The 27,330-nt window shown below is 49.9% G+C and overlaps 1 protein-coding gene across 4 annotated transcripts in view; it reads right to left on the bottom strand.

Annotated features, from left to right (window-relative positions):
* Positions 1 to 1,690: 1,690 nt before the first annotated feature.
* The window catches only part of DAAM1 (dishevelled associated activator of morphogenesis 1), a 98,974-nt gene continuing 73,334 nt past the window's right edge, over positions 1,691 to 27,330 (bottom strand). For 3 of the 4 annotated variants that reach the window (XM_074820900.1, XM_074820898.1, XM_074820899.1), the window contains 13 exons: positions 26,803 to 27,111; positions 26,581 to 26,688; positions 21,663 to 21,692; positions 20,180 to 20,283; positions 14,750 to 14,834; positions 13,857 to 13,963; positions 12,011 to 12,099; positions 11,631 to 11,799; positions 10,767 to 10,874; positions 8,617 to 8,677; positions 7,834 to 7,965; positions 4,960 to 5,130; positions 1,691 to 4,513 (listed from right to left, as the gene is read on the bottom strand). In XM_074820900.1, the coding sequence (XP_074677001.1) occupies positions 4,304 to 4,513; positions 4,960 to 5,130; positions 7,834 to 7,965; positions 8,617 to 8,677; positions 10,767 to 10,874; positions 11,631 to 11,799; positions 12,011 to 12,099; positions 13,857 to 13,963; positions 14,750 to 14,834; positions 20,180 to 20,283; positions 21,663 to 21,692; positions 26,581 to 26,688; positions 26,803 to 27,111 (1,683 nt within the window). In that variant the 3' untranslated portion in view covers positions 1,691 to 4,303. The remainder of the gene's footprint in view (positions 4,514 to 4,959; positions 5,131 to 7,833; positions 7,966 to 8,616; positions 8,678 to 10,766; positions 10,875 to 11,630; positions 11,800 to 12,010; positions 12,100 to 13,856; positions 13,964 to 14,749; positions 14,835 to 20,179; positions 20,284 to 21,662; positions 21,693 to 26,580; positions 26,689 to 26,802; positions 27,112 to 27,330) is intronic. The other variant, XM_074820901.1, reaches the window with a different exon arrangement.

The raw sequence follows: 27,330 nt of genomic DNA, 5'->3' as shown, positions 1-27,330 counted from the left end.
ATAAAATGCCCAGGGGTTTCAGGTTAGAGCACCTTTGATTAAAAGGGAGAACTCTCTTTTTCACATACATATATTGCAAGACCCTGAGCGATGCCAGGGAGAGAGCTCACAGGAGAGATGTCTGCAGGATTTGCTGCAGGATTGGGGATGGGGACAGGGATAGTGCTGGCTCACAGCCTCCCTCCTGCACCCATCGGCCTTCGTGTCAGCTTGGTCTCTCCCGTCCACCCCAGAAACACAGCTGGAAGGACATGGTCACCCCACAGCACAGGCTGGTACAGAAATACCCAGGTGCTTTTATGGGGTTTTGTTGCTATGCTGGTCTCTGCATCGAGGGGTGAGTCTGTTCTGGGGTTCTCCAGCAGTGCCAGCCCTGCACAAGGGCCACGGATCTCCTGATTGTGCTATGCGAGATCGTGATTGGCAAAGTGCAGTTTTCCCCCAGAACAGCTGCTTGAGCTGTGACACAGGCACTGGCACTGGGGACAGAGCCAGGTCCAGCCACAACACAGGTGGGAGCAGGACTGGCAATGTCCCCGCTTTGCTTACCCTTTCCCGAGGGTCTCCAGGAGGGACGTCAAAGCCTGACAGATCCATCGGTCCCATTGTACGCTCCCTTGGGAGTAAATAAATATTTTTGAACATGAAGTCCAGCAAGCTCCTGCCGACCTGGCACCCTGCAACCCCTTGCCAGTGGCACCGAAGCGGCAGTGCTGCCAGCAGTGCCGGGAGCCTGGTGTCTCCCCGACGAGCCGTGTCTGCCCTACTTGCTGAGCTGAGTTTTGCATGCAATGCCGTGTCTGCATCAGGTCATCGCCCCAACCTCTTGACTCATCTTTTCCAAGCCGGGGCGTGATGCCAAGGATAACAGGTTGAGTGCGGGAGGTGACACCTGACACTCCTCGCTCCAGCGGGACTCCCAGTCGCCCTGGCTTTTGGCAATGGGAAAGCTGCTGGGCTGGAGTGAAGCACAGCCAAGGCTGGCTCATCAGGTTTGGTGCCACCAACCCGGGTGGCCCCATGGGGCAACTCCTCTGGGAGCGCCACACCCCACAGCTCCCCTGGCACTGCCAGGTCTGGCCCATCCAGCACACCCTCCTTGTGGCTTTAACTGGAGGGAGAAGCCAGGATTTGGGGCACAGAAGCCCTTTTTCAAGTGAAAACCTGGACAGCCAGGCCATCAGTAGACGAGCTCCTGGTGACATGGGAAGAAATTTCTACTGCCAAGAAAACATCTCTGGTGTGTCTAGATAGGCTTCCTAGAGGCACACTGGCCAGCCCAGCCAGCACTGGCTTGGCTCTGTCAGCTGGTAAAAGGGAGACAATCCGATCCCACAATGCAAACTGGTGGCTGCCTCAACGTAGACTTCTAGAACAGCTGGTCACCAAGGTGGGAACAGGCACTAGCAACAACACAGCAGGGAGAAATGAATGGGGTCACTAACTGGGAGGGTGTTTCAGAGCCCACAGGTAGGTGACCGTGAGGATGCTGCGAGCCAGGAGGGTGGAAAACCCCCCCGACTGCCTAAAAGCATGCAGAAAGGCAGTGGGGTTATCAGCCAACCCCAGCAATGCTTGCAAATACACCCAAAAAAGAGCAACATGCGGAGGGCCTTTTCTTCAACACCTGTCTCAATCCCCAAATACCCCATTTTTTTCCCCCCAAAAAATAACTCATGGCTCTGCCATGTACACTCACCGAAATCGTTTTTCTTTATTGCATACTGCCGTCTTAGAAAATGTACAGTCTCATAACATTACACAGCATTTCCCGCTAGCTAAGACTACTAACATCCTTGCACCTAACAGACTACCTCAATCACTACTAAGCTAATAAGGTCCAAGACATATACTTCAGTTTACAAATTATTATGGATTTTTTTTTCTTTTTGGCATTATTAAAAAAAAAAAAAATTGTCTTTAAAATACACACCCAAGAGAAAAGAGTGGCTACTTACACCAGCACCAATCTAAAAGTAGTTTTTGACAATGGCACATGGAATTACCTGCACACAGCCTTTGTATTTATTTATAGAGATATAATTTTTTTTCTTTTTTTCTTTTTTTTCTGGAAAGAAAACAAAGACATGGCAAAATCAGCCCGATAACGAGGCTGTTGTAAAACAATTAAAAAAAAAACCCAAACAGGTTTGGAAGGGCAAGAGGAAATCTGTCAGGAAAGGTCCTGATGTGGCACTGGGGTTGCAGAGGCAGGAGCCGGGGGTGGGTGCTGGTGGCCGAGCCCTGCACCCAGGGACCCCAGGAGGCAACTGCCCTTTCCGACTCCCACCACCTTTCGAATTAAACACGTGTGACCAACCATTCCTTAAACCATCAGAGGCCAGACTTTTTTATTAACCTTTTTTTTTCTTCTTGTTTTTATATTTTAAATTCCCCCCAAAAGTCCATTCCCTCAATTGTATGAGCCCCATTTTTTCAGCCATAAATAAAAAATATAAATAGAGGCACTTTAGTTAAGGAATAGTATTATCATTACCTTTTGTCTTTATTTCCCCCTCCTTCTTAAAGCAAAGTGCTTAACTCCACCTTTGAACATAATCTGCAGGTTTTGCAGCTGCTTGGATACGAGGTGCTGGACTTTTTTTTTTTTTGCACTTACCTGCTTTATTTATTACTGCTTTAAATGCTACTCAGAAAGTCTTTTTTTTTTTTCTTTTCTTTTTCTCTTTTTTTTTTTTTAATCTACAGTGCGTCAAAAGTTGCAATGAAGAAAAGAACAAAATGGTAAAACCACAGCTCTTGACAACTCTGGTTAGAGAGAGATTTCACAGCTTTCATTCAGCACGCAGACCCCACGGCCTTCAGGTGCTTAGAACCATATTTTTTCATACAAATTAGTTTAAACAGCACTTTTGCTATACAGTACATCTAGTTAACTGACATCCCATACCCCACCAGTAATACCGATTATCTGACCAAAAAAAAAACCAACCAACCTTATTTCAAATAGTGTTAATATCTAGTGCAACAGGGACAAACTCATCTCTCCACAGGAAAAAGAACAAACAAACAAACAAACAAAAGGATCACAAAAGTATTGGTGGTATAAAAAGGTTTTGTTTTCTTAAAAAACACACCACAAATAAATAAAAGTAAAAAGTAACAGTCCTCTATATACTCAGCATAATTTAAGAATAGAAATGTTAATATGTTAATGGTGGTTACTTTTTATTCTCCAATTCTTAATTTTCTAAACCTTTAAATTATTACTCCCTGAGAGCTTTGAATTATTTTTATTATTTTTTTTGTCTTTTTTTGGACTGACATTTGACAGGTAGTTCTGCTTACAAATTTGCAATGACAATGAACAGCAAACCAGTCGAAAAAAGGACCTGGCTAAGAGACGAGCATTTCTTGGCATCGCTGCTTCTGTGTGTCCGATAAAGAAAAGAGAAAAGAAGGTGGGTGAAAGCCGGTGGGTTTTGCACCAGCCCCTTTGTATATCAGTGACCTTCGGTCCTGACCCACCTTGACAGAGGATACAGTTTGTCCCATTGAACAGAAAGCAAGAATAAAAATTACAACACAAAAGTTTATGCTCCTCCTCTCCTCTGAGAACCGACCTTTCCCACCATCTTGGGCCAGAAAATGTTATAAAAGTATAAATACATCTGTGTGGTGTTAGAACAGTAAGCACTTTGGGGTAAACTTTCTCCTTTAGCACGGTGGCGGTAAGAGGAAAAAGAGCGTTTCCCAAGGATGATGGGAAGAGCATTGCCGGGAGCGCCTGTGGCGCCGAGCTCGGGAACCAGCACGAAAGCATGGATCTGCGAGTTTTTTAGAATGATCACAACAATGAGAAAAAAAACAACCAACGGATTAAAGTTCAGTCAACTTTTCTTCTTTAAACCGCTCGGCTTGTGTGCAAGGCCTCCCGTGCAAACAGCCCCGGGGGGTCCGACCAGGAGAGTGGTGGGGAGCGGCTTCCCATTGCCTTTGGGGACCATGGGGACTGCCGGCGTCTCCGGGTTGGGTCCTCTTGCTCCGCAGATGCGGCATTGTGCTTGTGCATGGGGAGAACTACTTTTCGGAGTGGGTCAGAGGGGAGGAGGCAGCGTTGGCACCCATCAAGGTGGGCTGCCCGCACATCTCCATCTGCGCCCCCAACCCAACTATATACACAGTATATACACACACACACTCACCTGCGGGGAGAAAGAGCGTGCCACTGTTTCGCTTTGAATTGCAAGGCAGTTTAATGGGAATAACCCCCCCCCCCACCCCAGCCACTTCAAAAAGACTAACCCACGTTTTTTTGTTGGGTTTGGTTGTTGTTTGTTTTTCAGAAGTTGAGCTTGGTGATGGGCCTCTCGCGGCCACAGTCGGCCAGCTGGCTGGCAATGTGCTTGCGGTTGCGCTTCAGTTTGAAGAGGTCCTTGTCGAAGACTTCGCCCGAGCGCAGGGCCGAGACGAGGTCGTCAAACTCGCCGCCTTCCTCCCCACTCTCCTTCGCCTTCTTCATCTTGCGCTCCCGCTCCCGCTGCTCCTTCAGCTACATGCCATGGCAGGGGAGGAAAGAAGACATCTCACTCTCATGCAGGTGGTTGTGGGGGTGCCCAACACACACATGGTCACCCCCAAACTCATGAAACAAGAGCGGTTTCCCGCCCCAGTGGTCAGCACGCAAGAGCTGCTCAGGGTTACTGATACAACCCATGGGCTGAGGTCCAGAGCTCCATGGCTGCTGCTGGTGGGTCACAGCAGCCCACAGGCAGCACCAGCTCTGCTGCACATTTTAGTTCCAAGATCTCACCAACCTATGGTCATTAGCTAATTAAGCAATCAACAGTGAAAAGACAGTGGGTCTAAGAGAACAGAAGATCCTTGCCCAGTCATCAGTGCTCCCCAAGCCACCACAGCCACCATGGGGACAGCACGGCATGGTTGCCATCCTTGGGTGCCTTGGGGGTGCTGCCGAACTCGCTGGTGCCCACTCACCTGTGCCTCCATGCGTGCCCGGCGCTCCTCCTCCTCCTTCCTCCTCTTCATGTTCTCATTCTCCTGCTTGGCCTCAGTCACAGCTTGAAGGAACTGGTCGAAGATGCCAAAAAACTCATCAGGCTGCATTTTGCCCGTGTCTTCTCCAAAGTGCTTCACAGCCTTGGAAAACTGGGAGAGAGAAGACAGGGGTCCGTCAGTCTCAGAGATACCCACTGCACTGGCGAAAACCTCCATGGGAAGCCTTTGACCTGATGGCCATGATGGAGAGCAGGGCTTTACTTCATGAAGCCTTGACTTAAACATGAAATAAATCAACTGATGTTTTACCTGTTGCCTTGTAAGAGCCAACCTGGATAGCTCCTGAGCCCCCTCTCCCCTTCTCGCCTCTGGCTCTGCTGAGCCTCCCCCCACCCCAGCTCCACTTTATTAACTAAACAGCAGTAAAAACAAGGAAGCAAAATATTGTGGGACCAAAGACCGAAGACATAAAACTAATAGTAAACACGGCAGGGGAAGGGAAACTCGCACTTTTAAGTTTTTCTTTGAAGTATTTTTGGGGTATTATTTATCATTGCCACATGCTCTGCTATTGGAACCAAATGTGTTGGTGAAACTTCTAAAAGACATTTCTGCCCAGGCTCAGGCACAGCCCTCGGTAGGGAAATAGGGAGTTTTCCGGACTTTCATGCTGTTTGGACACCATTAATTTAAGAGAGTCAAATGAGGCCGTAGCAAAGGTCGGGACAGGACATCCACGATCTGCTGATGTGTCCCAGTCCCCAAGGACCCCGTGAGTCAATCCCTAGGACTGACATCCTTTGTTCTCACTTCCAACTTGTTCTCACTTCCAGTTTGAAGGAGACTCTTTGTACACAGAAGTTTGTTAAAATTGTGATGGCGCATTCTGGAGATAAGCATGCTTAAAAAAACCCCAAAATCAAAGCACAAACAGATTTATTAGTTGCTTTGATTTTGCTGGATAGACCAAGAGGAACGTTTTTAAAGCCTGCCTCTATGATTTAGTTTTATTTGCTGGGGGGCCCCAGGCTCTTCAAAAGACATTTAGGGAATTTTTATTTCTTTGTTTACTTAAGAGACATAGCACTTCAAGATGCAGGGAGGACTCTGAGAGGTGCCACTATATAAGTCAAAATAATTGAGGTTATTCTTGTTGATTTTCATCAAGATATTAAATTCTCTGCCATGTTACATGAGATTCTGGTAGAGGGGGAAAGGCTGAAAATGTTATCCTCACAGGATATAAAGTTTATAAAACAGTGATGTTTCACTTTCCTAAGAGAAAGCAGTAACACAATTTGAAATTGGACATGTGTTTAAAAAGTGAAGAGCTGGTGCACTTTGCACAGCCCATCCTATCCAATAACCATGGGAACAGCTGCACATTGCTTCAGAGTGGACTTTGATGGGCACTGGGGACCACAACCAGACCTTTTCCTCCAGGTCCAGTCAAGTCAGCAGAAGATGATACAGTTTGCAGATCATTTTTCAGCATCTCCACAGTCCTAACTCACTGCAGGAAAGATCTGCCAGGTTACCGTCAACAGTTTAAAAGAGTGCCCTGGGCTAGCCATGGCCTCGGGAGGGCAATGTTCAATCATAATGCCCAAGCATGGATGGATGGTCTGGAGGACAGTGCCAATTGGACACTGGTACAACCAGGGAGAGGAGGTGGTGATACTCGGTAACTTCTGACTTTGGAGAGGTAGCTCATGCTGTGGGACAAAGATAGGACCTCTAAAATGGCCTCTGCTGGACTATCTCCTTGCCACTTCAACCAAGATGAAGGCCAGGCCAGGGAGGAGATACTGGAGGACTGTTCTTGGAGGAAATGGAAACCAGCTGTGTGTCCATTTGCTAAAAGAGGGGAAGCAAAAGGTGCTTGGGGATCACAGATGTCAGCCAACAGCCACACCTCTGCTGTGATTTAAACCAGCCTGGTAGGGAGAAAAGGACAACATGGCAAGAGGTCATTGCATGTAGCTGCAAAGCACTCACCAAGGCATTACTCTGGGGAAGGAGAACCTTTTGAGTAGCTTCTCTAACCAGGTCTGAAGTTGGCCTCAAGTCATGTCACTGAGGTCCAATTCCTCTTCTCTGGAGAGAAGAGCTGGGTAGGTCTCAGAGCAAAGTTACACATCAGGTATTATTTTGCCCTACAGAAGTGGGGTCACTCGAGCAGCCTGGGTTGTCTCTGATATCAACGTCTGGGTGACCTCATGTCCAGCCTGAAAACCTGGTTGCATTTTTAACTCCTCTTCATCAGCACCAGACAGAACAGCCTGCTTCCTTGCCACCTTCAGCGTTCATTGGCCACGATGCCCCAGCTGCCACACTCCTAACTCTAAAGTCACCAAAACTGGGATATTTCCATTTTAAGACACAGAAAGCAAAGCAAGCACTCTAGGCTTGAGCGAAAGCTCTTTACCAAAACTCAGATCCTCACAAATGACCTATCATCTCTTCCCCTCATGGACACAACTCTCCCATGGCTAACCCCTGCCTTGCACTTCCAAAAGATAGACAGGTATTTCATGGCTTTCTACAGCACATCTTGCGTCCCAGAAGCAGTCCATTGGCCTGACCTGTGATCCCCTGGCATGTTGGGTTGTGGAGCAGGTAAAAGGCCCTGGGGACAGACAGGGATATACCCACCCCCACACTCCAAACAAACCATGAAAAGAACCTGTCTCATGTCAGGGTCTCAGGAGGACACACATGATCTCGTGGGGGAGCTATCTGAGATGTTAACACACAGCATGTCCTCTGGGAAGGCCAGGACCATCCGTCCCCTGTTGGCTGGAGGAAAGGCTGAAATGCTACCCAAGAACTCAAGGATGTTGGTGACCTTACCAGCTCTTTTGCTTCCATTAGAAGATCTTCGACATCTGAGAAGCTGAAGCTGGCTAATGTGACGAACTGGCTGACCACAGACACAAACTTGTCGCCTGTTTGCTGAACCTGAGACTTCTGGAAGTCCAGCTCCTTTGAAGAAAAAAAAATATAAATCTAGTCAGGCTCTGGCTGACGAGGGACACACATACCATCAGTCTCTGGTAGTGCCACTGGGTGTGTGCCTGCATCAGTGCCACAGGTAGTGGCTGCACCACCACTGCTGCTCCCTCCTGCCATGCGTGAGACCATGGATTGACCCCTTTTACAATGTCATGCCTGCAGTATGCTTTTACGGCCAAATCCTGCAGGAGAGATGGTGGAAGCAGCATGATTTAGCAAGACGGTGAGTCCTTTGGGATACCTCCACCATTTCATCACTACTCCAGCCAGGCTGCAGAGCGCTCCCCAGCCTGAGCCCCAAGCCCTCTGCGGTTTTACAGCCAAAGGGAGACTCCTCGGCACATCACAGGTCCTCCACGGGCATCATCACTAGACTTACTCAGCGTCCCTTGGCGCATTAGATATAAACCACGCACGTGCCTAACCACACACATTAACTTTGGTGCCAAAACAGCCCTAAGAGGACAGGCGCACGTGCAGGGCAGGAAGCAAAGACAAACAGATCTCCAGGATGTGAGATAAAAGCAGCTTCACTGGGAGCTCCCTTGCCTGCCTCTCTAAGGAGGGATGCCGTGGTGCTCAGAGCCAGGCTGGACTGTATTTGATTTAAATAATACTTACATTCTCCACTGCTCTCAGGCCGGTCCTCAGAGTGTTTATTTCTTTCTCCAGCTCGGTCATGCTGTTGGAAATGGCAGGATGTTAATTTTCAGCCTTGCCCGGTAAATTCTACAGCTCTCTGACCAACTTGACCATGTTTTTCCACTGAAAAGACCCCAGTGCTGCACATATTGCCTCCTGTTTGCAGAGCGGCGTGTCTCGAGCAGCAAATCGGGCTGACAGCCTCTAAGCTAGGACAGCTGCCTATCTCCAAGTGGCTGCAGTTGCTTGTTTCAAAGCAAAGCACTTTTCTGTATTTTTAATCAAGGGGACTGTGAATGCTTAGCAAGCTCAGCAGCCTCCAGACCTCTCCAAGGAAAACGAGAGCTCAGGAGAGGGCTTTGCTGGGCACAGATTTCTCTTCCCCTCTTGAGGGCCAGCAGAAGATAGGCTTGTCCCAGTGCACAGCGGGCAGTTTTTCAGGGTACCATGGTTAGGTGAATGCCATGTAAAGCATCCTTCCTAGCAGTGAGGCTTTCATAAAGGGAGATAACCCAAATATAGAGAAATAAAAATAAATCATCATGTCTGGCACTGACTTTGTTTACACAAGGCTCACGCCCCCAGTGTGCTTTGAGTTCAAGTGCTTACGGGTTTCTACCACTGTATCTGAGGGGAAGATTTCTCACAAAGACTCGATGACCACAGGCTTGACGTCTTTCCAGGGGTGTCTGTCCTAGGGCTGGGGTCCCTGGAAACACTGACGTTGGGTCATGGGGCAAGCATTCCTGGCAGGTTTAGTCTGGGAAAAAGCAGTTTTGGGAGCCCTGTGCTCCAGCAGTTCATTACTAGCGGGGGGATTGACAGAGGCAGAAATTTTGCTTCACAGCTGCAGGGCTGGGGGGAATTTAGGGTTTTCCAGAGCTTTAGAAACTTTTTGGTTTCACTCTAGATTGGACCAAACCCAAATATTACATACGGTGTCCAGTTTAGAGCAAAATGATAAAGTTTAGGGGGGGGGGGAAAAACCCTCTGTGTAGACGTTTTCTTTCCCATACGTGTATCTGTACAACAGCTGCAGATACATGAGCATGAGAAAGCCAGAGCCTCCACTGGCGAGGAGTGTGTCCTGCTCAACCACATTCTCAGTTGATGCCTACGAGTGCAGCCATCACACACTCCTCCTTGCACATCAAAATGTGTTCTGTCACTTTGTTTAATCCCTGTGGCTGATAATTATTTTACATTTTAAATGCAAGGATGCTCGCTTTGCACGTTACAGATCTTCCATGGGGAAGCCACTATTGCTACGAGAGCACTTTAAAACTTGAAAGACCCTCGAGCCACTATAAACTCTCTGCATATTTGCCATCCCCCCTCTAAAAAGGTGAAATTTCATGTCCATGGCTAACACGAACACGTGCTGACTGCAGAAATGTGTGATCTTTGCTGCTCAGGTCCCCAAAGCAGGAAAGCCTGTAAGCTGCTGCTGAACTTTAAAACCAAAACAGAGCCTCATTGATTTCAGGAGGACTTCAGCACATACCTGAGGGCTTTGCAGAGCAACAACAGATTCCTTCTGCACTTAAAAGTTCAGCGTGTGTTTAAGGGCTTTGCTGAACAGGGCCTCCGCCGGCAGAGAGACAGCAGCAGCCTGCTCCAAACAGGTCACCGGGAGGCAGGCAAGGCTTAAAAGCTCGTTGCAGATACCAGAAGCTCCACGTTGGTGGCAAAACAAGGGCCAGGAAGGACCCAGAGGCAGGTTAGAGCCCCTCACACTGCTGCCCGGTCCTGCCCATGCTGCAGGCAAAGCCTCCCCACCACACACAGATAAACAGCTGCCCTTTATCTGCAGCCACACCACAACCGCTTCCTCCCGGATTATTTAACGTACCATTAGAAATTAATTAAATGCTTCTGTGGTGAGATAACAACAGGAAACGACTACTCCAAGCAGCTCTCCTCCCTCGCAGTTGGAGGCTCAGAGGCTCGCAACCCTTTGCTGCAAGGGCTGAGATTTAAATTCACCAGGTGATGTTTCCTTCTGTGTCCCGGGCTGCTCCTGGGCCAGTGTGGCCACAGCACAGGGCCCAGCCCAGCGGCCGGGATCCAACTGGGAGGGGGGAAAACACTCCTGGCGCTCCCTAAGTGCCACCTAAATCCCTGCTTACTTGACTTTCGCTGCCTGCGGGATGTCTCGCAGCTCCTCGTGCAGGCGGAGGACTTTGGGGTATTTCTTTTCAACGATAGTGATGAGATAGTGCAGAAGGGTGATGTTCCTAGGAGAGAGGAGCAGCGAGGTCAGCATGGTGGCACCATGGGGAGCCAAGAGCTTGGTTGAAAACCCTGGTTAAATCCCAACCCTGGTAATGAACTATTTTTGAATTTCTGCAAAGATGCTGCTTGCTGCCTGTCTGGGGACATGGGATGGTTCTGTCCCATGCACCGCCACAGTGCAGAGCACCCTCGTCCCTGCAAGCAAGGGCCCTCCACAGAAGGGACCCTGGGGAGGTGACTTGAACATCACCACTCCTGTCCTCCACTGTCTTTACTGATGGATGAGACCAGGCAGGTTTGAGACCTGACCCAGCTCCTCTCGTTCTGTGCACAGAGCTCGGAGGGTGAGAGCGAACCAGGAGATGGCTGTGGCAGCTTGGGGGGGGCTGCAGAGGGTGTTCCCATGCAGATCCCTCCTCTGGCCCACTGTGCCACAGCATGACGGCTCTTGGCTTCTCAAAGGGTGAAAAAAGCATTTGGAGGATGATCCTCCTAATCAGCCTTGGCTGCCGTTTAGCCAGCCCAGGAAGGAAAGCCCCCATCAATCCCTGTGCTGATCTGCAGCTTGGCTTCCCTCGAAATCTGTCCTGCTCAATAAATGGATGCTTGCATCATCAGATGCGCCAGATGGGACAGCAGAAGGGTGGGGACCGCTCCCACCTACCCATGTCCTAGAGACAACACTAATGGCCCCTCCGTTCCCCCAACATCCCCAGGTTCTGCAGATGCTACCGAGGACGAGGGCAGGAGCTGCTCACTTGTCAATGCTGGACTTGGTGTCCGCGATCTTGTTGAGGCTGGAGATCTTAAACCCAAAGGCGTTGCCTCTCTGGCCCTTGTTCATGTAGTTCCCGAAGGCCAGGACCACCTCCAGCAGCTGCTGGAGGCTGCTGCTCTGCAGCACTGCCTTGGAGCCAGCGCGGATGGCTGAAAGCAGAGAGGTGTGGGACATTACCCCCTGCCACAACAGCACACCAGTCCCCTTTTCTTCCAGCAGCCCCTTCAGTGCCCCCATGGCCAAAGAGTGACCACCATGTCCCTCCCTTCCCCTGTATCACTGCAACCTCCATGCAGACCAGGCTTGCCCTACGATGTTCGCCCTACGATGCTCTTTCCCTTAGCAGGTCTGGTCACTTGCCTTCCACCTTGGGTTTGACTTCTGCAACTCTCTCGGCAAATTTCTTCTTGAAGTAGAGGGACTGCAGCCTTTGCTGATAATGGTTTATCCTGGAAAAAAAAAAAAAGTGCAGTTTGAGCTTTGCTTGTTCCAGGCAGAGCTCAGTTGCTCTGCTGCTCACAGCTGTGCTTATAAAGCACGCTTGAGCCACGGCGATTAAAAAATAATGACCGCATTTCTCCCTGAAACTATGCTGGGATGGGAAAAAATGACAACTGAAGCTACAGCTGTCCTGGGGTGGATCCAGGTGGGCTCTTAAGCACATGCTTAAGCCTATCCTTAACTCAGCAGGTTCAACGAGTGCATTTTTACATCCTATTGCTATGAACAAACAGCTCTTTTTACAACCACTCCTTAGCAAAGATGCTCATGAGGTCTGGGCTCCCAATGGATTTGTGATGAGCTGCAGCTGAACACAGGCACACCAACTACTAGCGCTAATGAAACTGGACCTTCAGATCCTCAAAATGATGGCCTGGGCTGGAAAGCCACCAACACAGCCCAATCCAGCCCTTTCCTGGGCAATTTAGGGACTGCTCTACTCGTGTCAGCTGTATTTAGGTTAAACAAGATCTCACTTGTATGCAAATGGCGATCTGATTTGAGTCATTTGGACCAAGGACCCATGGGACACATGCTCACAGACAAGGCCATGGGCTGCGCTGTCATTGTACTAATCAGAGGTGACAAAGACATCACACTCGGTTACAGACCACAAGGCAAATTAAAAAGCCGTGCTGGAAATCAAGGAAAATATTTGCATTGGCATGTTGTGCTTTCCAAAAGATGAAGGCACGGGAGCAACACTTGGGAAAGAGGCTGTGAAGAAGAAAGGTGACCTGCGACAGGGAAGCTAATTCTGACATCTTCCAGCCCTGAGGGCTTAGGTCTGAACTTCACAGCTCCATCCTGCCTGTCTCTGACACTCAGCAACTACACGGTGCATTGCCCTGGTGTTCATCAGCACATTTCTCGGGGAGGACAGGAGCACTTCTACTTTTGATTTCCCAGTACTACCTCAGATTGTAAAACTCACTGATTTTGCAAACAATGATGTGCTTGAAGTTCAGCTAAGAAATTGAAAGAGCTCAATACTCAGTTGGATTTAAATAAGGAGCTTCAAGATTTTAAACCAACATCTCCAGAGGATGTGCATGCAAAAGATAAGGTTATTCATCCCTGAAGACTTCTAAGGCTTAAATGATTGCTACCAAGAGCAGGAAGAAATGACATTTCCTTTCCATCTCATATATTCTCAGGAGTCCCGGGGATGAGTCATTCCTGAGGTGAGGAGTGGGACTCATCTATGCAGCAGGGCAAAATTTACATATATCAGTCTTGAGTATTCACTAGGATATGTTCATGTGAAGGGAAAAGAAGCATTGCTACAGTGTTGTTATCATTCAAACAGTACTTCCCACCTGGGCCATGATGCAGATGATGCAGTCTTTCACAGAGTTGTGCCAGACTAAGCTTTTCTCTCCTAAATGAGAAGGGCAATGTGTTGGGACATGACCTGGGAAGCCAACACCTCTCTGCTGAGGATCCATCTCCCCATCTCTCCCCCCTGCTCTGCCCAGCTGCTGCTTGTCTGGGATGTGCAACCCTGATTTTAGGAGCACAGCATCACGAGCAATCCTTATGGATGGGAGCACGTTGCTTGCCCTCCCGTCCATTTGGCCCACTCATTTCTCGATGTGAAAAACAGTCAGCAGGGCTTATTTCCCAACCAGGCTCCATGAAACAGCCACCTCACAACCAGCCTGTGCAGCCACTGGCCAAAACACATGTTCCCTGGGCCACCAACCTGCTCATTTCAAAGAGGAACCGGTCAGCCTTGGCCATGCGGTCCAGCTCGTGCTTATGCTCTTCCAGCAGGTCAATGTCACCCTTTTCAGGAACAAACTTCAGGAGCTAAACAAGGGAAAGCACACTGGTGGACATGAGGTCCATGCACAGTTTTTCAGGAGCAAAATGGTGATTTACTTGCTTGAATGTACTACCTTTTTGGCATGTACAGTGACCCCAAGGCACCTGTGAAGTAAGTATTATTGCTGGCCCTGTGACCTTCCTCCCATTACTCCATCACATTAGTGTCTCTTGCTTCTGCCCTGCCATCACTCTGGTTTTACAACAGATGTACTACATCTGCTCCAAGGAGGTTTCAACATCAGCTCTGCCAGAGGAGGTGTCGGGGACTCTCATTTGCTGCAACTCTTACCTATTTGCAGATGGAAATTTTGTGCAATGAATCCTCCCACGTTTGCTGAAAGTGCAATTACCAGCTCAGCTTTAAGGACAGGTGAGTAATAAGCTTCCAAAGGAATTCAGAGGGGGTCAAAAATGGGATTCCCTTTTTGAGGACTGCACAAACGCTGAATAAGCTTTCAAAAATAAACAGCCACCAAGCACGAACTTTAAGCCACAGCCACAAAATGGGCAACTGGCTCAGTCTTGGGGGTCCCAGGGCAGACCTAGGTACAGACATGGCATGTGCAGGCCATGCTGCTCCCAGCGCCGATGCTACAACTGAGCTGCTTTCCTGTTGCTCCATCCCACTTGAGTGGTTTTTCAACATGCAGTTGGTAAATAATTTGGGCCCTAACACACTCCTTTAAGCTGTGGTTTGGTCCCAAGCGCCTTGCACAGTGTGGTCTCAGCATTAGACAACCATGGAGGAGTGCGAGACACATTACCCACCTGCTCCAGCATGTCTTTTGGGAGGTCCTCCTGCTCATCCATCGTCAAAATTGCTCGTTTGATCTCCTCATTTGAGAGTTTCAGCCTGGGAGGTGGAGGGGAAGGAGAGTTATTCCCAGCCCAGCAATCAGCCAAGTTTCAGGAGCATTTCCTTACACACCCATGCAACACGAACAGCTTAACTCCCTGCCAGCAGCAGCATCACAAATAACACTATACAGTGTGTTATGAAGAAGGACATGTGAGAAACATGGTAGGACCGTGCTCTGCCAAGGCACAGCACAGAGCAGTCCTGGCCCTGCTGTGAACGGCAGGTCAAACCTCATCGGCCAATTCCCTCTCCCCTATTTTACAGTATTTTATATAAGTATTGTAGGTAGTTTATTATACATGTATTAAAAATATGTAATTTTTATATGTAGCTCTTGCCTGTAGCAATACTGCTCCTGCAGTGCCAGCACCCCTGAGGGCCATGGGGCCAGGGGAAGTCATGCTCCCCATCAGCAGCATGGCCCAGCCTGGGCTCAGGGGCACAGCTCAGCAGTGCTCCTGAACCCATCGCCACAAGCCCTAAGGAAAATTTGGCCAATTTCTGCTGCTTTTCTTGGATTTGAATGTTGCCTCCCCCACCTCTCCCAGCTGCCTTTGCTTGGAGTCTCCCTCGAGGAAGAAAGAGAAAGAAATCCAGAATTTGGGGAAATGGATGCACAGCATCCCAGGAAACCTATCAAGTCTTTTTTTGGAGGGGTGGGGATTCAATGGGCTTTGAAGCGTAACAGGTTGGAAACCAGATCCCCTTCTACCTTTTCCTTCCTCCACTTCGCCTAACAGGAACTCAAGATGTAGCCTCAAATTGGAGATTTTTAAAAACACAGACCATTGTATCACAGCAAGCAACAACAGGCTGGTCTTCCCCCAGCAGCCTTCACTGAGCTGAGACAACAGAAAGATAGAAAGACGCCCTCAGCTCTTCCTGGGCTAGAGCAGCCATTAATTACAGTTTAAAACATTTGCAGCACTCCCTTTGACTGCTCCTTGCAACGACTTTGATTGCAAAACCACACATACTTTTCTTCACGTTTTTGCATTGCAATTGATAAAATAATCTAGATGCAAAAGAGGGAAAGCCCAGAAACTTCTGCAACTCTGACTGCCAATACCCTATCCCTTGCCCAGCTTCCACTGATGGTTAAAGCCACTGCAATAGATACAGGTTAAAAAAAATTCCCCTGTTCTTGCATGCAGGAAAAAGTCACACAGTTGAAAAGACCCACTTGTGGGCTTTAAGGAAACCCATCATCCTGGTCTCAGTGATCAGTGCTGCCAAGGGATGCTGAAACACTGGATGTGGCTCAAAGGAATGAGCTGAAACCAGAAACACATCCTCTGGTGGGATGTGAGACCTTGTGTCAACCTGATCAGCAGATCAAAAAGAAGATCGGGCACTGACTTGATCACTCCAAGTAATTAAATGAGGAGGGTATTTTTCATCCTGGCACCTCTTCAGGAAGCAGACTGAAACTATAGAGCTGGCTTTTGGAAGATGATGCGGAAGCAGGAAGGGTGCTGGTCTCTAAGAACAGGGTAGCAAGAGCCTGGTTTAGCCTGAAATCTTTTGCTCAAGACCTGAAGTGAATGATTAGCTTTATAAAGGCTGGTGGATCTTACAGACCTGGCAAGTAAATATTTGTTCCTTATGAGCTCATCCTGTTTCTCATCCCGTACCCGGTCCTCTCTTACCTCCTGCTTGAGGGAGCTCCCAAGAGAGAGTTTGTTAAATGAGGAGTTTAAGTCTCACCGCAGCCAGGGGAGGAAGCAGAAAGGTTGCACTGAGCAGCAGCCAAGACAATTGCTAGGTTTACCTCACAAGGAGCAAACTAAGGATCCATGGAAAATACCCCCTCTGATGCTTGTAGTGACGAGCAACCATGTTCTGGGGACACCCTACCTGTCCTGTACGAGGGCAGTGGCCGGGATGGACACGACCTGAGATGGGATATAAAGCTGCAGGAGGACTCCTTACACCCAAGCAGCGACACAAGAGCTCAGACTGCCAACAAATGTCACATCAGTCCCTGCCTCAGTGAAAAGCAGACATTGGCTGAGTTTGGACATTTGGAGGATCCCTGGGAGGCAAAAATGTTCCTGGGAGAAGGGGGTGGGTATGCAGCTACCCCCCACCCAAAGCCAAAGCGAACACCTAAAGCGCACACTTTCCACAGTGATTATCTCCAGGAAGGTGGTGAAAGATGAGTGTGACTTTTGTAAGCCCTGCTCATTAAAAGCAAAGTCAATAATAGAATATATTAAAAAAAAAAAAAAAAGAGGCTGAAAAAACTTTTCTCAGGAATCATCAAAACCCGGTGCCAAGAACAAGAGCCTGTCCCGGTATCGGAGAGAGCAAGTGCGGGGCGCCAGAAGAAAACAGCTTCTCAGACAATTTGATGGGAAAGGGGCCAGTGAAAGCTAGAAGCTTATCTATAACCACAATAATTATCATTGTTGGCAGCAGCTGTCGAACGTGAGCCGTCTGAGAGGAACGGGGTCACAGGACTTGCTGTCACAGGGATTTAAAGCCAGCAGCCTGTCGATGCGAAGTGACAGCTCGCCAGCCTGACAAGCGCGGGGCTATTTTGCGTGGCTTTTATAGGGTCCCGCGGAGGACGTAATAAGTGTGAAGGGGAAAAACGAATTCCACCGGGAAAGGGACGCGCCCTCTTGAAAAGCCACATTCATTTAAGAAAAATGCTCCATGCCGCCTTGCTGGAGAGAGGAATCAAACGAGCCATTCACTGCCAACACAGGCAGAAAGCAATGGAGCAAGGGCTTGATTTTCATCTTGCAGAATGCAGCACTAAAAATACACACACGTACACAGGGAGCAAAAGCAAGGACACGGTGGGTTCATGGAGGAAGACCTGATAAGGCGCTGACATCGGCAAACCATTCTCCAAAAAAAAAGAAGAAAAAAGCAAGTGTTAAAAATATTCTTGTACTGCATTACAAGGCGGAGGAAAATCCAGTGATCTCACTGTGCAGTAATTTCTCCCAAAGCAAGGGAAACAGGCAAAAAAATAAATCTACAGAGAGAGATAAATTATCTCGCTGGCTGTAATCTTTCCACGCTGCAAGCCAGACAATGCCTGGTGAGCTTACAAATGTCTGGGCTAAACCAGGGGCCAAGCTTCCAGGTCCTTTCGCATGTGAAAGTCTGCTCGTCCCCGTGGTGGCCACACGAGCGAGGCAGGAGAGCAGCAGCCCAGCTGCAGTGAGCCACCCTGCGAAACCAGGTTAAGCCGAGCCCTTTGCAACACCGGGGCCAGGGACCGGCTGCTCCATCTGATCAGGGATGGGCAACTGGGACAGGCAGAGAGGAAAGGATTTACCCAAGGTCACACAGAATCTGCTGGAGATGCAGGGGATGGACCTGAGCCCACCAGCTGGATGTTTGGGCTTCATCCTGACACCGCCCTTCCTTTTAGCTGCTTGGCATCAAGAATAAATCACCTAAAAGGGTTTTGGGGAGAGAAACTCGATCGTGGTCCTTTGCAGAAACGGGGGAAGGAGCAGATTTGGCTGCTGCTGTGCAGTGCTAGAGAAATGCCCTGTCCGGCTGGGCCCTCTGCCTGCGCATCCCCAGGAGCACCATGGGATGAACCCCAAAGCATCTCCAAAGCCGTGGCTGGCAAAAGCCACTGCTTTCCCAGAGCCACTTGTCCCTGCAGGGCTGCGGGATGTGCCCAGGAAAAGCTGTATGAGAGGCCTGGGGACCACCCTGCTGGGCAGGTCCAATCCTGCTTCTTCCCTTGGAAACAACCCAAAGGGGATGGCAGACAGCCAGAAGCCTCTGTGTTGCCCTTTTTGTGGGATTAATTACTGGCGACCCATTTCCAGCCATCGCTTTCTTGGAAGAGAAAGGTTTGCTGGTGAGATGAAATTAAGACCTTTACTCAGTAAGATACGGAAGATGCCTTTGAAGTTCAGCGCTTGGGCAGCTCCCCTTCCCACCGAAGGGGCTATTTGTGTGCTTAACTTTCAATTATACATTTAGACCTCTGGCTGAATTATACCTAAACCCACTCTGATTACGCTCAGCCTAAATACGCTGGGGAACAGCCCAGCCAGTGCCCTGAATCCCATCGCTTTACTTGCTAATAGCTGGCTGCCATAGACGTACTCACTTGCCTGCTGCTTTAAACTCTGCTTTCATCGTCATCCTTTTTATTTGGACTGTTCGGAAGTACAAAAATCCCCAGAAGCAACCCAGAGCAGAAACAGCCATAAACACGGCAATTTTACCACTGAACGCTACAGCTCATGGCTCGCTGCACTCATCGCTCCCGCTGCCTGTGGGGCTGCAAACCACCTCCGGGAGAGTGTGAAGAATCACCAGGGACTGCGAGTTACCCAACCAGAGGGGTTTTTTGCAGACATCAGCCTCTGCATGCTTTCCAGGGAAGGAAACCAGGCGGGCTGCCCAGACGAGGCACCAGCTCCACTGACCCACGGTCCGGGAAAACACAGAATTTGGGCACTGCGGCTGCAAGCCCAATCTGCCAGTGATGCTGCTCCATCCCAGCCAGTCCCAGGTGGCACAAAAGCTTCTGTGCTTCCAGGCAGCAGAGTAAATATTTCTGAATGGAGCTATATTTTACTACTGTTGGGATTTTTTTTTTCTGGGTGAGTCAGATACAAGTGGCATTTTCTACTGCTGTTTGCTTTGCTTTTTTTTCAAGTAGCTACACTGATGGTTCATCCTTTCAGACCACCACAGCCTGGCTTCTCCTTTCTCAGGAGTCAGTCTTACTGGTGTAGTTTATCTTGCCAAAAAAGGCCCCTTTTATCCTCTTGGCAGCTAGCCAGGGATCGGATTAAATTGCTGGTAGCAGTGCTGAGCCCTCCTGGTGAGGGGCGTGCGGGAGGCTGCCATCCAGCGGGGCTGGGCAGCTGTAAGAGGGGGATGTCCCCTTCCCGAAATCCAGATGTGGCACAGGAGACCTGCACAGGCAGCCAGGCCCTGGCCAAATTACACTGCTGCTCCCCGCATCCTGCCAATACCCAGTGCTTTCCCCAGCCTAACAGAGACCCTCTTCAACCGCCACCAAGGAGCAAACACAACCCAGGCCAAGGAAGATGAGAGGTGAAACCAACCCCCTCCCACGCCCTGTAAAGGCTCACCGGGTACCCCAGCCCCTCTGGGACTTTCCAGGGACACAAAATTGCCACGTACCCGGTTAAGCACATCTCCCCCCCTGGGCCACCCTGCCACAAATGGTGTAAGGCTATAGCTGGGTTCAGGTGTCACTGGCTCTCCTCCCACGCTGGCTCCTGTCATTAAAACCTCCTTGGGGATAAGGAGCACCCCCCAGCCCAGAGCAGAGTATCAAGCATCCCCCCACTCCCTGGAGGGCGAGAAGGCATTAACTGTACCTGGAGAGGAGGATATTGCAATTCTGAGCTCTCCGGCCGTCTATGACCGAAAGCTCCTTGACTTTATGCCGGGAACTCAAAGTGTCATTGATAGCATCTTCCTTCTACAAAAAAATAAGGAAAAGAAAAAAAAAAGGAAAAGCCTGGAGAAAAGCCTTGAAGAGGCAAAGACATTTAGTACTCTCAGCACATAGCAGCACGATACACAGCGGGTCCCCATTAATCAGGAGTGTCACCATGGGTTACGGGTAAAACCCATGGCCTGTAACTGAAACACAGTAAGTCATTTCATAAACCAGAGCTGGCTTTGAAGCCCCTGGTTAGAAATGTAAATATTTTCTCAGACAGGGAAGATTTAAAAATCTGCAAACACACAGGCGCTGCTGAATAAATAAAGCTGGGCTTTCTTAGCATACATATTTGTGATACTTCATTAAATCCTTGCATGAAATATTTCATTACGGGCTGCTGCACACACTCAGCATCACTCTTGTTCTTCACCCCCGCTCCAAACATCTGCAGTTGCCCTTCACGCAACAGTCCTCCCCAGCAAGCTAACCAGTGCAAGCTACCAGACTTGCAAATGCAACATGAAGCATTTGCAGCAATTTCAGTTTAATTCTCCCAAAATAAGGGATTTCAAAGCAGGAATCAGTGTGGCATAAACACCTACATCTCCTAAGCAGCTTAAACACGTTACCTTCATATAAGTAACAATATATCAAGTGGTGGTTGTGGGCAAACGGGCAAAAAGCAATTTTGCAGGGTTGCCCAAGGGGTTCATGTTGCCCCTGGTTTTAATTTACCATATCACATGTTTTAGTAAGGTTAATCAATTAAAAGCCAGCTATTCAATCCTCCTGGAAGGAACACAACCTGGAGCTGCAAGGTCCCATGCACTACAGATCTGCACTAAACGTCTATGAGCGTAGACCTGGCACACAGCCATCGCATGTGTTGGGAGTGAGCACAGAAGTTCCCATTTTTTACTCTTTTTCTTCTTTGAATGAAAAAAACCTACAGCTATGAGAAGTGGGAAGCTGCCGGCACAGGTGGTGTCGAGTGAAGGCAGGTGAAGGAAAGTGAGCCCCATGTCACCTACTATCAGCTGCCCCTCTCGTGTGCCTTGCTTGCTCTGACTGTGATGAAACACAGAGCTTCAACCTGTACGTATGAGTTTATTTATTTCCATGTTTTGACAAGCAGAAAAGCCCAGTGGTAGGAGCTTCTCTGTGTTAGTTCAACCCCTGGACTCAGATGTTGGCTTTGATGTCTCATCAGACAGCAGAGAGGGCAGCTTCTTACTTACCAGCCTCCCTGGCTCCAACTTTCAAGCGGCTCCTCCTGGTGATCTTTGTACCTCTCTGATTTAACCCCCACTTTGCCACACGTTAACCACCCCCAGCACCGCACCGTCCCCAGCCCCGCGCTCGCCCTGCTCTCGCCATTTGCAGGTGCCGAGCTCCTGCGGATGCTCACTTACCTGTCTGGAGTTACCGTTCACAAAGAAGTCCTACGGCCATAGCAGAAGCATGGAAAAAGGCAGTAAAAACACATGCAGTTCAGTGATCTTGGCAAAACCAAAAGGAATTGAAGCACAGACAAGGGGAGGGTGCAACACAGGGGGTTTGGCAGCACGGGGTGGCACGCGGGGTCTGCCAGCGCTGAAATAGGGGGGATGCACATGAAAATGTGGTGAAGATTAAAGGATGCTCAGAAGGGGAGGGCTGATGGGAGAGGTGGCTCCATGAATGGATCAGGCCAAAGTGTTGGTGTGCAAGGAGGTGAGGAGGGGATATGGGACGAGGTGGGAGGATGCTGGCCAAGCCCTGCCACCGTTCTGCACGAGTCGGCAAGTGGTGGCCCAAAGGCATAGCACTGCTCAGCCCGCCGTGCCGGGGAAGAAAATTGCTAGTTTTTGCAAATCTGAGGGACTGAAATGCCAACGCGACTGCCAGGAAAAACAGGGCTTTCAAGTGGAAATAATGAGAGGCTCATCCCGGAGCAACTCTGGCCACAGCAAAACTTTACCATTTGCCATGGCAACACGTTTCCCCTTGACTTCTCCTCTGACAGGGACAACCTCCCTTCTCCAGGGCTCAGCAGCCTGGCCAAATGCCACCCTGATGCCCACCAGCACCACACTCCTCTGAAGACCTGATTGTCCTGCCGGGCTCCCCTCACCAGACTGGAAGCACGTGTGGCAAAGCCAGTACCACACATGTGTGCACACACAGAGGAGGCGTTTTCCCTCCTTGTTCCCTGGGCTGCATCTTTTTTTTTTTTTTTTTTGGTGCTTGGCTCAAGAGACCAGATGGCAGCTCCATGATGGAGAGGGAGGTTTCAAAGGTGCAAAAATGGTTATTTTTTTTTTAAAAAAAAAGAAGACAGAGGAGGTAAATGGGTCCAAACACAGTTGGTTTACAAGGGTGCTTCCCTCCAGCCCCTCTGGGCCGAGGTGGTCGATGGCCCATGTGCCTGGTTTGATTTGGTCATCCCCAAACAGCCCATCACTGCTGCCTTTTTAAAGGAAACCTTGTTTATGCAGGTTTTCCCCTGATCGGCTGCTGAAGCTGGATCAGCCCAGGACCCACATGTGGCTCCGGGCAGGAGGGTGGGAAAGGGCTCTGTTAGATGCCACCCAACACCCGGGGCTGGGGGACTGGCACCCGCTGGGGGCTGAGCTATGCCAATCGCAAGCCCTGTGGCTAAAAACCAACACGTCAGGCTTTCCTCGAGCCCACAGAAACACTGCGGCCAAGCAGAACAAGATGTGCCAGGAGGCAAAGAAACACCAGCCAAGAAAAAGAGCGACTGACCCTTTCTTCACCAGAGGGATGGGCACCCATGGGGTGTGGTACGGGCAGCCCGGCACGGCGTAAAGCGTTCCCCGAGGCAGTGTTGCACCCGTCTGTGTAGAAACATGTGTTGAAGAGCTGCCACGACCTTCCCCAGGAGCAGAGCTCTGGCAATGCCACCACAGCAGGGTCTTTGCAAGGAAAGGGGGACCTGCAGACCCTGAGTAAGGACATCCAAGCTGCCACTGCTATACTTCAGGGAGGTTAGATGGAAAACTGTACGATTTAGCTGGATGTGAGGCTGTTGCAAAAGCAGAATTTAACTCTGTGAATCAGTTGAGGTTGAGGATCGGTGTTTCATAAAGCAACCTCTTCCCAGCAGGCTCCTTCATGGGACAGGCACAAAGCACATCCACAAGCTGCAATGGGTATCTTCTTGCTCGTTTAACTGGCCTTTAATTAGGAAGCCTTCCTTCCATCCTAACGCTCAGACCTGCCCCATGATGCTCAGACCTGCTCCACACTGCTGGAGAGGAGAAGGATGCGGTGGTCCTCCTGCAGTCTCCTGCTCCAGGAGAAGGAGGGCTCCTCATACATTAAGGTAGAGAAAAGGCTCATTACAAAAACCCTCCCTCTCTGCCTCAAACCAGCCTTATCCCTGACCCTTTTCCTCGCATGAATGGTGATCCAGCCTCTGCTGCAGGATGGTGGTGTAAGAAGGAGTAGCTTTAAATCTGCTATCACCATCCCCACAAATGTTCCCCACCCTTGTTGCCCCTGGCCACTGTGCAGGTCACTCTTATTTGCATGGAAGAGCTGGAGGCTCTTCTTTCATCCTTTTTTGGGAGATTAATTCTTACCCAGCTCACTGCTAAGCCCCTGGTTCACCAACATGTATTTTTCCACTTGGCCCTGGCTCTTATACATCACTCACCGCTGTGGGACTTGCCAGGACTGCCCTGGCTGTGTCACTGTCCTTTATCAGCATCAGTCTCTCAGTCTCTTCCCCTTGCAGGCTCTCAAAACATCTCTGATGGAGGTGCAGACCCTGCGTAGCACACCTAAGCCCTGATAGCCCTAGACTTGCTTTTCTCCATCACCGCATGCACATCCTTAAGGAGCTACCCCCAGCCCTGTCGGGTCCTCACACCACAGCCTGAAACGCAGAGCTCCCGTTGGTTTTTCTGTTACATCTAGCAAGATTGGTAAATGCTGGTATCTTGTACAGGACAGGGAGGATATGGGCTCCCCTGACAGCTCAGGGCAAGCGTCCACTCTTTGCCCAGCACGGGGCAGGGATGCTCCCAGGCTGAGCCCCAGGAAGCCCAGAGGGCTCCTGTCCTTCCTACATGGAAAGGACCTTTCCCAAGAGCTGCAGACCTCACTTTACAGGCTGCGTTTACATCCCAGCCTGTGACATGGGAAAAGCATTTAAAGAGATGCTTAAAATTAAGTACATCATTAAGTCTCAGAACTGTGCACTACTTAGGGAATCCCAGGCACTATGGCAAGAAAAATAACCGAGTGCTATCAACAACAGCCCCGCAACAGCTACTTGTGGGGGGGTCTGAGAGCTCTCTGCACCACACGCACCTGCCCCCAAACTGTGCTGGGGTGCTGGCCGCAGTGATGTACCACCCAGCCATGCGATTTCAGAGCCCTGGTTTGCTCAGGGCATGGGCAGGCAGGCAGCCCCTGATGTTCCACACTGTGTCTGAGGACAAGTGAGAGGTGCAATCACCAAGGGAGTGATTTTCAGTCAAGGGCTCAAGACAGGGAGCAGGGAGGAGAAATCCCTGTTCCTCCACTGCTTGCTCAGAACAGAAAGCAACTTTTGCTAGAGCTCAAAAACACTGCAAATGATTAAGGCATCTTTCCCTGCAGGGACAGGCCATTCGCATGGAGCTCCCCCAGCCCCACACCGAAGCGCCCTGTGGTGCACATGTTATCTCAAGGAGCGCATCTAACCCCACGTGCCAGCAGCTGTCTGCAGAGCCGTGCTGCCAGCAACTTCAGGGCACACAGTCAGGCACCCCCTCCCCATGCTGAGACTGCAAGTGGGGGCACCCGGGGGACTCACAGGTGAGCAAGCACGCGCCCTCAGGTCCAGGGGCATGTGCCCCATCACTTAACTTGCACAAACCGGTGCTACCATGAAGCATGGATGAGCCACAAGGAACTTGTGTGACATGCTCCCAAGGGTGGCATCTCACAGGTGAACTTTCACTTCCTCTTTCCCAATCTCCCTTCCAGACGCTCTCACAGCATCTTCTGTCAGTCCCACCCCAGTCCCTGGCTCCCACATTCAGCTCCCATTTGGTTCTCATCCCATCTGGGGTGAAAGCCTGTGTCACAGTGCCCCTTGCAGCATCTTCCCCTTCTTGCTGACACTGAACCTAACCAGCCGCTTCACCCAGCAGGATCTTGGCCAAGCCAAATTATTTTTAAATTCCTGCCTGACAATAATCTGCAGCACACCAGGTGATTCACGGACTTGGGCAGGCAAGCCAGAGGACAAATCATCCTGCTGACACACCAGGTTTCTATTCTTGCTTCCCTTCCATTTCCATCTCATCTTCAGACGTGCCCTTCAGCAGGCACGAGTCAAGCTCCAAAAACACTGGAGGAAAGAGCCAGCACCATGGTCACCTATTCCCAAAACACACCGGGGCAGCACACACTTTTGGTGGGTTACTCTTGGTATTTGCCCTGCTCTAAATCTGCCCTAATCTTTCCCTCAATTAGCCTCTGGAAGAGATTAAACTCTCACATTGCCTAAGGAGCTTATGTGTTGGGTCCACTCCTCCCCAGCACCGTCCCTCCGCCTGAGCCTGACGAGAGCAGGACAAGCTGTTCTCTCCTCCCAGCAACGCAGCCAGACATCAGCAGGTGAACATGACTTTTTCAGCCTATTTCCTTGCTTTTTCTCCTGCCTTCTTGAAAACCTCATTGCTTTTGCCCATCGTGGTTGTGTCTGGGGTAAAACAAGTGTCTAATTTTCTTCGTCTGCTTTGATGCCTTCCAAACTGGGGCCATATTGCTTGAGCAGGAGATTAAAAAGCAGAGACTTTTGCCTGCAGTGTCATTATTTTGATTTGGGATTTGTTTTTTTGTTCAAAGCTCACATTTTGCTCTGGGCTCACTACAAAAATAAAAGAAGAGATCCACCCATGGTAGATGTGGGCAAAACTTAGTCCTTCTTGGCCAGAGAGGGATAGAAATTTTCCACCCAATACAGAGACATGAAGCAGTTGCTGTTAAGAGTGATCCAAAAATATCACCCAACTGTGGCCACATCTTGGGGCTATTTTCATACATTCCCTCTTTTTTTGTTGTTTTTTTGGTGATCCATCTTCATGATGCATGTGGTCAGGTGTGTGGGCAGGGGTGAAATCAGGCACACCGAGCCGTGAATGGCCACTTCAATGCAAAGGCACTAGCGTGCGGATGAGAGGATAAAGCAGATCGAGTTGATCTGGCAAACATGTTGTTGGTATGAAATAATGACGGGAGACATGTTTTGAGACCACAAGAGAAACCGCGGGATCTTGTAATGGCGGAGCCTTGCCCAGATGCCCATGTGTGCCCTGGGCCAGCCATTACCTGCTGTCTTTGGTAGGCGGAGAACGTCCTTTCCAGGTCTTCAAGGTCCAGGATTTTGAACACTTTTGTGTCATCTATGTCAGTCCACACAGTGCCTGCCAGCTTGTTCTGCAAGACAGTGGGAGCACTTCAGGCTGGGGGTCCCCTGCCCACCTGCCCTTACATCAGGGGGTGGCCATCTGGCACTTCTGGTTTCACTGCCCAAATTATTGCCCGGCTTACCTCTGGCAGTTTGGACCAGTTGAAGGACTTGAGGGCGTTCGTTGGCTGTGGGATGCTCTTCTTCTTAAAGGCCATGCCCAGAGGTGCTCCAGGGGGAGGCATCACCCCATCCAGGTGTGGGAGACCGGAGAGAGGTGGGGGACCGCATGGAGGGGGTGGGGGTGGGGGAGGCGGTGGGGGACATCCCCCTGGGGGTGGTGGTGGTGGTGGAGGGGGAAGAAGGGATCCGGGAGCTGGAGAAGGTGAAGGGCCACCAGGAGCTCCTGGTGGCATGGGAGGTCCTCTGGGGCTGGCAGCACAGATCGCCCTCTGGGAGAGAAAGAGGAGGGGAGACTGGTCATACGGAGCTGGGGGACACCACCCAAGAAATGTCCCCATGCCAATTTTTTTTTTTTTTTTCCCAAAATTTAACCAGCATAGGAAGCACTCAAAAGCTTCAGTGCTTCCAACTGAGGTCTGATGCAGCTGGAGAGGCAAAATCACACCATCACTAGGGATGGACATCTTGGTGGCCCTCCCAACAAGCAC

The sequence above is a fragment of the Strix aluco genome, chromosome 4 (genome assembly GCF_031877795.1).
Source record: "Strix aluco isolate bStrAlu1 chromosome 4, bStrAlu1.hap1, whole genome shotgun sequence".
NCBI classification, from domain to species: Eukaryota; Metazoa; Chordata; class Aves; order Strigiformes; family Strigidae; genus Strix; species Strix aluco.
This window is presented reverse-complemented; position numbering and strand designations above follow the sequence as displayed.